The sequence below is a fragment of the Salmo salar genome, chromosome ssa12, assembly GCF_905237065.1.
Source record: "Salmo salar chromosome ssa12, Ssal_v3.1, whole genome shotgun sequence".
In the NCBI taxonomy this organism is placed as follows: Eukaryota; Metazoa; Chordata; class Actinopteri; order Salmoniformes; family Salmonidae; genus Salmo; species Salmo salar.
This window is the reverse complement of record NC_059453.1, coordinates 96,153,484-96,166,868: the sequence shown is the minus strand read 5'-3', so window position 1 is coordinate 96,166,868 and position 13,385 is coordinate 96,153,484. Positions and strand designations below refer to the sequence as shown.

At 43.7% G+C, this 13,385-nt stretch overlaps 1 protein-coding gene across 1 annotated transcript in view; it reads left to right on the top strand.

Annotated features, from left to right (window-relative positions):
• LOC106566206 (metabotropic glutamate receptor 7) overlaps positions 1 to 13,385 on the top strand; it is a 396,414-nt gene that overhangs the window by 183,580 nt on the left and 199,449 nt on the right. The window contains exons 3-4 of the mRNA XM_045691964.1: positions 2,156 to 2,291; positions 6,512 to 6,666. Coding sequence (XP_045547920.1) covers positions 2,156 to 2,291; positions 6,512 to 6,666 — 291 coding nt within the window. The remainder of the gene's footprint in view (positions 1 to 2,155; positions 2,292 to 6,511; positions 6,667 to 13,385) is intronic.

Below are 13,385 nucleotides of genomic sequence, written 5' to 3'. Positions count from 1 at the left end.
ACACTGCTATCTCTCTGTTCTGTATAATCAGTGTGTTGGTCTCTATTCATGTCCCTAACACTGCTATCTCTCCGTTCTGTATAATCAGTGTGTTAGTCTATATTCATGTCCCTAACACTGCTATCTCTCTGTTCTGTATAATCAGTGTGTTAGTCTATATTCATGTCCCTAACACTGCTATCTCTCTGTTCTGTATAATCAGTGTGTTAGTCTATATTCATGTCCCTAACACTGCTATCTCTCCGTTCTGTATAATCAGTGTGTTAGTCTATATTCATGTCCCTAACACTGCTATCTCTCCGTTCTGTATAATCAGTGTGTTGGTCTATATTCATGTCCCTAACACTGCTATCTCTCCGTTCTGTATAATCAGTGTGTTGGTCTCTATTCATGTCCCTAACACTGCTATCTCTCCGTTCTGTATAATCAGTGTGTTGGTCTCTATTCATGTCCCTAACACTGCTATCTCTCCGTTCTGTATAATCAGTGTGTTGGTCTCTATTCATGTCCCTAACACTGCTATCTCTCCGTTCTGTATAATCAGTGTGTTGGTCTATATTCATGTCCCTAACACTGCTATCTCTCCGTTCTGTATAATCAGTGTGTTGGTCTCTATTCATGTCCCTAACACTGCTATCTCTCCGTTCTGTATAATCAGTGTGTTAGTCTATATTCATGTCCCTAACACTGCTATCTCTCCGTTCTGTATAATCAGTGTGTTAGTCTATATTCATGTCCCTAACACTGCTATCTCTCTGTTCTGTATAATCAGTGTGTTGGTCTCTATTCATGTCCCTAACACTGCTATCTCTCTGTTCTGTATAATCAGTGTGTTGGTCTCTATTCATGTCCCTAACACTGCTATCTCTCTGTTCTGTATAATCAGTGTGTTGGTCTCTATTCATGTCCCTAACACTGCTAACTGCACATGCCGTGATGTGCACAAAATAACATCATGATCATACACAAAATAATATATGGATAAACTGGTAATTAGGTGAAGAAATGTACAAACAAAATGATCTCTCTGTTCTGTATAATCAGTATGTTAATCTATATTTTGTGTCACAAACATCTAGTTATGTTTCACATTCTACTGTATAATGTTTTGGCTTCATTTTTTGGTTGCATGCAACGCTCACAGCACGAGGTTCCTTCCTGGAATAGAGTCATGACAACACAAACAGAACCGACTGGATAGGCTGGGTCAGAACAGGCTGTGGAATTGCAACTATGTTGGAGGCTCCAGTATTATTTAACAATGCAGCCTATTTAGCATCACAGTAATATGCTGCATTGCTTTTTAATCCCTCAGGGACACCATACTTTATAGGTTTGTGTTATCCGGTGTAGTTCTCCTTCGTTTTATCGCTGTTCCCGGGTATGAGGCACCATGTTCTTAAAAATGCTGCTCCTGGTTAAAGGGTCTGTCAAATAAATGTTGTGGGTGATCGTTAGCATGCTGCTGTCAATGGGAAAACTGTAAATACACGCTGTTGTACATTTCTCAGGCGTCTGAGGGAACCTACCGGTTTTTAGCAGGTGTTTCTTCTCAAACCCTTTTGGGTGATCTCTGTTACAACAAGGATCTAATTTTAACTCAACATATGGCAGCAGTGCTTTTAAACACACTGCTGGAATGTTTTATATTCTGCACATATATTATATTGTTTCTATATATTTATTTTTAGTCTCTCTCTTCCATGTTCAACATAGCTATGGACCATTTTATACAGTACTGTAGCCTACAGTAGATATTTAATATGTACTTGTAACAGACGCCAAGATGTACAATTAATGACTGTGTGCAAAAGGCTTTGTGATGTATAGCTCACCTATATTTAGTTTCAACATGTCTATGGGATTTCATATTGTACGGAATTGTAAAGTATGTAATAGCCTGTTAATACAAAGCCTTTTGTTACACGTGGAGTAGTGTACCTCAGTTCAAATCAGTGTGGTTCGATGTTCGTCGGATTTATGTAAAAAAAATTGTTGTGCATATTTCATTTATTTTCTATACTTTTTTTTTTTTTTTTTTTTTTTACAAATGTAATTTTTGTAGTTTTTAGTAGTTAGCGTTCTTCTTCCAGGTGCTTCTCCCAGTTTGAGGTACCTTACCGGAAGCTCATCATTTTCCCTCTTTCCATTTCAGGTGGGATCTGCATCGCTCAGTCCTTAAAGATCCCTCACAATCACAAACAGGAGAACTTCGACAAGATCATCAGGCTGCTTCTGGACACTCGTTACGCCCGGGCAGTCATCCTCTTCGCCTCAGATGAGGACATACGGTATGTATCTACTAGTTTTTAGCCCTTTTAGCTAAAGCCTAGGGATTTCCGTGTGCTGGCACTCAAAGCAAGATTTTAAATATTGTTCTGGAAGCTCAAGAACTGCTGAGTCCTAGGAATTTAAAACTGAAAAGCTGAAAGAAGGTTCAGGACGATGGCAACTTAATTCCCTTCAATAATGTTTAATTTAATGCTGACACATTTTGGAGTTGGTGCCATTCTCACAGCACTATGTATCTCCTGTTCATTATCTCACCAAGCATAATGTGTGACAACGATTAAGAGGGCTAATGATGTATCCCTGTGTATGCAGAAAGGGGAGGACCCCACACACAGCAGTCAAATAGTTCCATGTGGTTTAACCTCTTGGGGCTAGGTGGGACGCTAGCGTGCCACCCGTGGTGCACTCCATCAACAGCAGGTGCATTTCAAGAGCGGCAAATTTGAATCCAAATAAATGTCAAAATTCAAATTTTTCAAAAATACAACTATTTTACACCATTTGAAAGATAAACATCTCCTTAATCTAACCACGTTTTACGATTTCAAAAAGGTTTTACGGCGAAAGCATAAATTTAGAGTATGTTAGGACAGTACATTTACAAGAGTTGTGTGTAATGTTTTGTCAAGTCAAAGACAGGGTCACCAAAACCATAAAACCAGCTAAAATGATGCACTAACCTTTTACAATCTCCATCAGATGACACTCCTAGGACATTATGTTAGACAATGCATGCATTTTTAGTTCTATCAAGTTCATATTTATATCCAAAAACAGCGTTTTACTATGGCATTGATGTTGAGGAAATCGTTTCCCTCCAATAACCGGCAGTCAAGTCAGCGTCACAAATTAAATAATTAAAATTAGAAAACATTGGTAAAATATTATATTGTCATTTAAAGAATTATAGATTTACATCTCTTGAACTCAATCAACTTGCCAGATTTAAAAATAAGCTTACTGGGAAATCACACTTTGCAATAATCTGAGCACTGCGCCCAGAAAAATACGCGTTGCGATACAGACTAGACGTCATGTTGGGGAGATCTAAAATCGAAAATACTATGTAAATAATCCATTACCTTTGATTCTCTTCATCAGATGTCACTTCCAGGTATCACAGGTCCATAACGAATGTAGTTTTGTTCAAAAAAGCTCATCATTTATGTCCAAAAATCTCCGTCTCGTTAGCACATGATGTAAGCCAGCCGGACTTCTCGTCATGAACGAGGGGAAAAAATATATTTCCGTTCGTTCAAACATGTCAAACGTTGTATAGCATAAATCATTAGGGCCTTTTTAACCAGAACATGAATAATATTCAAGGTGGACGAATGCATACTCTTTTATAACATATTGGAACGAGGGTACCCAACATGAACTCGCGCGCCAGGTGTCTAATGGGACATCATCGTTCCATGGCTCTTGTTCGGTCAGATCTCCCTCCAGAAGACTCAAAACACTTTGTAAAGGCTGGTGACATCTAGTGGAAGCAATAGGAAGTGCCAAAATATTCCTAAGCCCCTGTGTTTTTCAATGGGATAGGTTTAAAGTCAATACAACTCATCAGGTATCCACTTCCTGTCAGAAAATGTCTCAGGGTTTTGCCTGCCAAATGAGTTCTGTTATACTCACAGACACCATTCAAACAGTTTTAGAAACTTTAGAGTGTTTTCTATCCATATATAATAAGTATATGCATATTCTAGTTACTGGGTAGGATTAGTAACCAGATTAAATCGGGTACATTTTTTTTATCCAGACGTGCAAATGCTGCCCCCTAGACCCAACAGGTTAATGAAACAACTTATCGAACACTTTGGTCTTCATCAAAGGGTTGAATCATTGTTTCAGTAAAACCACATCTGAGCTTAGATGATATGATCACAGTCCCGTAGACTTGTCTTGTACTTTCTGCTGAACAAATCGTTTTGATCCTCAGCACCTGCTTTAAAACACTGAACGTCCGTACAGTATGTAAACCTACTATTGTAGGGAGAACAAAAACAACAACACCACAGCCATTTTACAGCAGTAAATATTGAAGTTTCAGTCTTTGTCACAGTTCTTGTGATATTGTATTTCTGTTGTGATCGCAAGACCACAATGCAATGTGTGGTTGAGTAATTGATCTGTAGTTCCACATCAAACCGGATATAACTCAGCATCCGGTTGATTTATCTTTCAAGACAATATACAAAAACTGAGGAAATATCTCTTCACGCTATCTCTTTGTTCAGAGGAAATAGAATGGAAAAACTACCCTACGCATTGACCTTTTTCTCCCCTCTCTTTGGAGATATTCTCCCATTCCTCACTTCCCTCATCAGGTCATCCCTGATCGCTGGCTGCGTCCTCTCTGACTTCAAAATGGCCGGAGTTGTTCCCCTCCTCAAGAAACCAACACTCCACTCATCTGACGTAAAAAAATGATAGACCTGTATCCTTACTTTCTTTTCTTTCCAAAACACTTGCGCGTGCTGTCTCTGATGAACTTTCTCGTTATCTCTCTCAGAATGGTCTTCTTAACCCTAACCAGTCAGGCTTCAAGACGGGTCACTCAACCGAGACTGCTCTTCTCTTTATCACAGAGGCTCTCCGCTCTGCCAAAGCTGACTCTCTCTCCTCTGTTCTCATCCTCCTAGATCTATCCTCTGCCTTCAATACTGTGAACCAGCAGATCCTCCTCTCCACCCTCTCAGAGCTGGGCGTCTCAGGCTCTTGGATTGCATCCTACCTGGCAGGTTGTTCCTACCAGGTGACATGGAGAGGATCTGTGTCTGCACCACATACTCTCACTACTGGTGTCCCCCAGGGCTCGGTTCTAGGCCCTCTCCTCTTTTCTTTATACACCAAGTCACTAGGCTCCGTCATATCCTCACATGGTCTCTCCTATCATTTCTATGCCGATGACAATCAACCATTCTTCTCCTTCAAGACCTCGTCCTCACGGTTGATAACTCCATAGTGTCCCCCTCCCAGAGTGCAAAGAACCTTGGCGTGACCCTGGACAACACCCTGATGTTCTCTGCAAACATTAAAGCAGTGACTCACTCCTGCAGGTTCATGCTCTACAACATCCATAACGTACGACCCTTTCCTCACATAGGAAGCGGCACAGGTCCTAATCCAGGCACTTGTCATCTCCCATCTGGACTGCTGCAACTTGCTCTTGTCTGGGCTCCCGGCCTATGCCTTCAAACTCCTGCAACGTATCCAGAAATCTAAACCTTCCCAAGTTATCCCATGTCACCACGCTCCTACACCCTTCTCCACTGGCTTCCAGTCGAAGCTCAGATCCACTACAAGACCATGGTGCGTACCTACTGAGCAGCAAGAGGAACTGTCCCTCCCTACCTTCAGGCTATGCTCAAACCCTACACCCCAAACTGAGCACTCCGTTCTGCCATCCTACAGTAGGGCAGCTCTCGCTCAGCCCAGTCCAAGCTCTTCTTTGTCCTGGCACCCCAATGTTGGAACCAGCTTCCCCCTGAAGCTAGGACAGCACCCGTAAACCCTACCTCTTCAAAGAGTATCTTAAATAATCCCCTTCCTTTCCTGAACCAACACTTGTACTTCACCCGCCTAGCAGTTCTATCGTTCTGGCTCTACTGATAGCTATAGTATAACAATAATAGTATTAGAGGAGAAAGTGTACTTCCTGTGCCTGTGATATATACTTCCTGTGATATATGGTGGTCACACCTAGCTATCTTAAAATGAATGCATCTTAAGATGTAAGTCACTTTGGATAAAAGCTTCTGCTAAATGACCCAAAAAATGTCAATGTAAAAAATGTACATGAACATGTTACTGAGGAGTACAAGGATAATATATAATAGATACGGAGCTGTGTGACTGATATAATAGATCAACGTACTGCTTGAAAAACTGCTGTATGGAGCTGTGTGACTGATTTCATAGATCAATGTGCTGTTTGAATAACTGCTGTATGGAGCTGTGTGACTGATTTAATAGATCAATGTGCTGTTTGAATAACTGCTGTACGGAGCTGTGTGACTGATAGATCAATGTACTGTTTGAATAACTCTGCTGTGAATCGTGTGTGTGTGTGTGGGGGGGGGGGGGTTCTATGGAGTCTGGGTTGCTTGAGATGATGCATAGCAAAAAAATACACATTTCAATTTGCAATATGGACTATAATGTACTGTTCCATTCTATGCTATCCTATTCATTCTATCTGTGTGTCTGATTGCAGGGGTATCCTGAATGCCAGTAAGAGAGCTGACCAGGTGGGTCATTTCCTGTGGATCGGTTCAGACAGCTGGGGAGCCAAGAACAGCCCTGTCCATCAGCTAGAGGAAGCAGCAGTGGGAGCTGTCACTATCCTGCCAAAAAGAGCAACCATCGTCGGTAGGTTGTGCCTGCAGACTTTTAGTGGAGAGAAAAAGAAAATAAAAAAAGCAACTTGCTGTCAGTCTTCTGTCGTCTACAGTACATTCTGTAGAAGTAGACTGTATACTATCACCAATACTGTGATACTATTGTCTACTGTTGCTGTCTGTTGTCTATCTCCTACATTCTGTAGAAGTAGTGGAAGGATAGTTATGGAAGAATATTGAACGATGCAATTAAATAATCCATGCAGTATATTGCGAGATGTATTTGCAAAATATTTTTCTAGATATGATGCAAAAAAGCTATATATGATTTTACCATATTGACCAAAGCATTCAACAAATGAAGAAGACTCAGGAAACTGTAATGCAGTGCATTTGGCCAATGTACAGTAAATAATATGTACTGTCTTTCTTATGCAACACAGCTTAAAGATGTAAAAGGTCTGCCTGACATTACATGAACAAACTCATAATGCAAGTCGGCAGATAGCCTAGTGGTTATAGCATTGGACTGGTAACCAGAAGGTTGCAAGATTGAATCCCCGAGCTGACAACGTACAAATCTGTCATTCTGCCCCTGAACAAGGCAGTTAACCCACTGTTCCCCTGTAGGCTGTCATTGTAAATAAGATTTTGTTCTTAACTGACTTGCCAAGTTAAATCATTTTTTAAAGGCCAAAGGTCTTTTATCTGGTTCTAGAGCAACACTAATTACAGTAGCTACAACAGATTGTATTTGTCACAAGCTTCATAAACAACATAAATACTTCCCAACAATACAGAGAGAAATAATTATAAAATAATAATTCACAGAATAAACACACAATGAGTAACGATAACTTGGCTATATAAACGGGATACCAGTACCAAGTCGATGTGCAGGTGTACGAGGTAATTGAGGTAGATATGTACATATACTAGGTAGGGATAAAGTGACTAGGATAGATAATAAATAGTAACAGTAGTATATGCGATGAGTGAAAAGGTCAATGCAGATAGTTAAATAGTTAACCAATAGCTACCCTACTATATAACAGTCTTATGGATTGGGGGTAGAAGCTGTTTAGCGTCCTGTTGGTTCCAGACTTGTTGCATCGGTACCACTTGCCGTGCGGTAGCAGAGAGAAGAGTCTAAGACTTGGGTGGCTGGAGTCTTTGACAATTTTCAGGGCCTTCCTCTGACTCTGCCTGGTATAGATGTCCTGGATGACAGGGAGCTCGGCCCCAGTGACGTACTGGATCGTACGCACTAGCCTCTGTAGCGCCTTCCGGTCGGATGCCAAGGAGTTGCCATACCATGCGGCGATGCAGCCAGTCAAGATGCTCTCAATGGTGCGGCTGTAGACATTTTTGAATATCTGAGGGCCCATTCCTAAATCTTTTCAACCTCCTGAGGGGGAAGAGGTGTTGTCGTGCTGTGTTAAATGTTTGGACTATGATAATTCCTTAGTGATGTGGACACCGAGGAACTTGAAGCTCTCGACCCGCTCCACTACAGTTTCCTGTTGATGTGGATGGTGGCGTGCTCTGCCCTTCATTTCCTGTAGTCCACGATCAGCTTCTTTGTCTTGCTGACATTGAGGGAGATGTTGTTGTCTTTGCACCACACTGGAGGGCAATATGGTGTTGAACGCTGAGCTGTAGTCAATGAACACCGTTCTCACGTAGGTATTCCTCTTGTCCAGGTGGGATAGGGCAGTGTGGAGTGCAATAGAGATTGTGTCATCAGTGGATCTGTTGCGATGGTATGCGAATTGGAGTGGGTCCCGGGTGTTTGGGTAGATGATGTTGATTTGAGCCATGACCAGCCTTTCAAAGCATTTCATGGCTACAGATGAGAGTGCTACAGGGCGACAGTGATTTAGGTAGGTTACTTTGGCGTTTTTGGGCACAGGGACTATGGTGGTCTGCTTGAAACATGTTGGTATTACAGACTCAGTCATGGAGACGTTGAAAATGTCAGTGAAGTCACTTGTCAGCTGGTCAGCAAAGCACACATCCTGGTAATCTGACTGAATGTTAACCTGTTTAAAGGTTTCCCTCACATCGGCTATGGAGAGTGAGATGACACACTCTGGGAAGCTCGCGGCTGGGTTTCCCTTTGTATTCCGTGATAGTTTGCAAGCCCTGCCACATCCGACAAGGATTCGATCTTAGTCCTGCATTGGCGTTTTGACTGCTTGATGGCTCGTCGAAAGTCGTAACGGGATTTCTTATAAGCATCCGGATTAGTGCCCCACTCCTTGAAAGTGGCAGCTCTATCCTTTAGATCAGTGGGGATGTAGCTTGTAATCCATGGCTTCTGGTTGGGGTATGTACGCACACTCACTGTGGAGACGACATCATCCATGCACTTAATAATGAAGCCTGTGACTGATGTGGTAAACTATGTTACTATAGTAACCTCAACAAGGAATCCCAGAACAAATTATACATGATCCTAATGATGGAAGTATTTTATCCTGAACGATCACACACAACTGTGCCATGTTTGGCTATGGGCTGGACGGTACGGTGTGTGTATGTGTGTGTGAATGTGTGTGTGTGTGTGTGTGTGTGTGTGTGTGTGTGTGTGTGTGTGTGTGTGTGTGTGTGTGTGTGTGTGTGTGTGTGTGTGTGTTTATGTGTGTTTATGTGTGTGTGTGCAAGCTTGTGTGTGTGCGTGTGTGTGTTTTGTAGTTAGGCCTGTTAGCGAAGGCTGCCCACCGTCAGGATTAAAGAAGACCAGATCACAGCCTCTCTAATTGTGCCAGGGTGTGTCGCAAATGGCACTCTGTTTCCTATTTCCTATTCCCTGTTTCCTATTCCCTATTCCCTGTTTCCTATTCCCTGTTTCCTATTCCCTATTCCCTGTTTCCTATTCCCTGTTTCCTATTCCCTATTCCCTATTCCCTGTTTCCTAATCCATATTCCCTGTTTCCTATTCCCTATACTCCCTGTTTCCTATTCCCTGTTTCCTATTCCCTATCCCCTGTTTCCTATTCCCTGTTTCCTATTCCACATTCCCTGTTTCCTATTCTCTATTTCCTGTTTCCTATTCCCTGTTTCCTATTCCATATTCCCTATTTCCTATTCCATATTCCCTATATCCTATTCCCTGTTTCCTATTCCCTGTTTCCTATTCCCTATTTCCTGTTTCCTATTCCCTATTCCGTGTTTCCTATTCCCTATTCCCTATTTAGGGTGAATAGGGTGCCATCTGGATCATAAGTAGTGCACTAAATAGGGAATAGCGTTCCATTTGGAAAGCAGACTCTGAGTCGTGCAGGGTCAAGTCTACCACTGAGTGATGTCATCAGCGCCTTAGCGAGACACTGGACGGATGAAACTGTGAGACTGAGTTGGAGTTGTTGGAGTCTCTAACCTTAAGCTACAGGGTGTAATTGGTCAGGGGAGAGCCCACAGGTGCCAAATTAATAAATAGTTTCCCTTTGATGTTTTCCGAGATACTTTTTTTTTTCTTTATCGGCTAATGATTTATGGGAATGGATGTTTCCGGGGCCCTGGGGTTGGGGGGCGGGAAGGGAGAGAGGAGAAGGGACAGGGTTCAGTCTGGCTGAGTGAGAGGAGAGAATGATGGCTGCGGGGATTGAACTCACACACACACACACGCACACCCACGCACACCCCCCCACACACACACACACACACACACACACACACACACACACACACACACACACACACACACACACACACACACACACACACACACAGGGAGTGCGTCTGAGTGAAAGAGAGAGCGACGGATGAGGGACTCTGGGCTTCTGTGTGGTTTCACTGGACCGTCACTCTGCTCTCTCTGACTAAGAGGGAGAAAAGTCCTGCTGTTCAGCCTGCTGTGAGAAAGCTTCATGTAATGTCAGTTAGGACCACAGCGTAACTCTTCATCACTTGTTTGTTGGGTTGGGCACAGCACAACTCTTCATCACTTGTTGTTGGGTTGGGTGGAATAACAGTTTCTTACTGTAGCAAAGAAACAAACTTGATGGATGTGTGTAGCCTAAATGATGCAAATGTTACAAGAACAAATCTTGACCTGAAATAGAAAGGCATTGCAATCCTCATTCCCCAGTCCCCAGTTCCCAATCTGCATTCCCCAGTCCCCAGTCCCCAGTCCCCAGTCCGCATTCCACATTCCCCAGTCCCCAGTCCCCAGTTCCCAGTCCCCAGTCCCCAGTTCCCATTCCCCAGTCCGCATTCCACATTCCCCAGTCCCCAGTCCCCAGTCCCCAGTCCCCATTCCCCAGTCCCCAGTCCACGTTCCCCAGTCCCCAGTCCACATTCCCCAGTTCCCAGTCCCCAGTCCCCATTCCCCATTCCCCAGTTCCCATTCCCCAGTCCCCAGTTCCCAGTCCGCATTCCACATTCCGCAGTCCCCATTCCCCAGTCCCCATTCCCTAGTCCCCAGTAACTCAGTCCCCATTCCCCATTCCCCAGTCTCCAGTCCACATTCCACATTCCCCAGTCCCCAGTCCACATTCCCCAGTTCCCATTCCCCAGTCCCCAGTCCACATTCCACATTTCCCATTCCCCAGTCCCCAGTCCACATTTCCCATTCCCCATTCCCCAGTCCCCATTTCCCAGTTCCCAGTCCACATTCCACATTCCCCAGTCCACATTCCACATTCCCCAGTCCCTAGTCCCCATTCCCTAGTCCACATTCCCAAGTCCCCAGTCCTCCTAGATATATCATTGCAGCTCACAATGCACATTGCCACAAATGTATCTGACAGTGGTATGCATTGATTGTATAACAGTTACTCTCTCACAGCTATACGCCAGGCTAGCCAGGAGAAATAGCATTCCACGTCAGCTAGAAACTTCCCTGTGGTTTTAACTAAACGTGGTTTTATGACAGAGGTGCTGTGTGTTCTCTGAAGAACTCACCTGCCTATCTCAGCTCCACTCTGGAAGCATCGTGTCCGAACCCTGGAGGGGAATGAACGTCAACACTAAATGACATGACTCCTCCAGTTATTCTGAAAATAACATGTCTTTATCTATATCTGCTGAAACAGAAACACTGGGAGAAAATACACAGTTACGGTGTACTGCAGCACAGCTTGCAGGGTGCCGCAGAATTCTATGGCACGTTATTTAAGTGTCGGCCATTGTTGCCAGAATGATGCAATTTACCACAATCTGTCACCATCTTCCACAAACGGTTGTGTCATAAGCTCAAAAACTTTTAAAGGAAGAACCACTGTAGATGTGAATGTGTTAACATGAAAGAGGCCTGGCATAGTCGGCTGTACCGGATAGACAGAGGTTGTGTCCCTTTTGGCATCATGTTCCTCTACATAGTGCACTACTTTTGACCAGATTCCTATAAACCCTGGTCAAATGTAAATCAAATCAAATGACATTTTTATTTGTCGCATACACATGGTTAGCAGATGTTAATGCGACTGTAGCGAAATGCTTGTGCTTCTAGTTCCGACTGTGCAGTAATATCTAACAAGTAATCTAACAATTTCACAACAACCACCTAATACACACAAGTGTAAAGGAATGAATAAGAATATGTACATATAAATATATGGATGAGCGATGGCCGTGTGGCATAGGCAAGATGCAGTAGGTTGTATAGAGTACAATCCCTGTGGCTCAGTTGGTAGAGTATGGTGTTTGCAATGCCAGCATGGTGTGTGCAACGCCAGGGTTGTGGGTTCGATTCCCACGGGGGGGCCAGTACCAACAACAACAAAAAATGTGTGAAGTGAAATGTATGTATTCACTACTGTAAGTCGCTGTGGATAAGAGTGTCTGCTAAATGACTAAAATGTACAGTATATGAGATGAGTCATGTAGGGTATGTAAACATTATATGAAGTGGCTTTGCTTAAAGTGACTAGTGATATGTTTATTACATCCAATTTATAATTATTAATGTGGCTAGAGATTTGAGTCAGTATGTTGGCAGCAGCCACTCAATGTTAGTGATGGCTGTTTAACAGTCTGATGGCCTTGAGATAGAAGCTGTTTTTCAGTCTCTCGGTCCCAGCTTTGATGCACCTCTACTGACCTCGCCTTCTGGATGATAGCGGGGTGAACAGGCAGTGGCTCGGGTGGTTGTTGTCCTTGATGATCTTTTTGGCCTTCCTGTGACATCGGGTGGTGTAGGTGTCCTGGAGGGCAGGTAGTTTGCCCCCGGTGATGCGTTGTGCAGAGCTCACTACCCTCTGGAGAGCCTTACCGGTTGTGGGCGGAGCAATTGCCGTACCAGGCGGTGATACAGCCTGACAGGATGCTCTCGATTGTGCATCTGTAAAGGTTTGGGAGTGTTTTCGGAGATAAGCCACATTTCTTCAGCCTCCTGAGGTTGAAGAGGCGCTGTTATTTTCCTGACACCACACTCCGAAGGCCCTCACCTCCTCCCTGTAGGCCGTCTCATTGTTGTTGGTAATCAAGCCTACCACTGTAGTGTCGTCTGCAAACTTGGTGATTGAGTTGGAGGCGTGCATGGCCACGCAGTCATGGGTGAACACAGAGTACAGAAGAGGGCTGAGAATGCACCCTTTTGGGGACCCAGTGTTCAGGATCAGCGGGGTGGAGATGTTGTTTCCTACCCTCACCAAATGGGGGTGGCCCGTCAGAAAGTCCAGGACCCAGTTGCACAGGGCGAGGTCGAGACCCAGGGTCTCAAGCTTAATGACGAGTTTGGAGGGTACTATGGTGTTAAATGCTGAGCTGTAATCGACATAGGTATTTCTCTTGTCCAGATGAGTT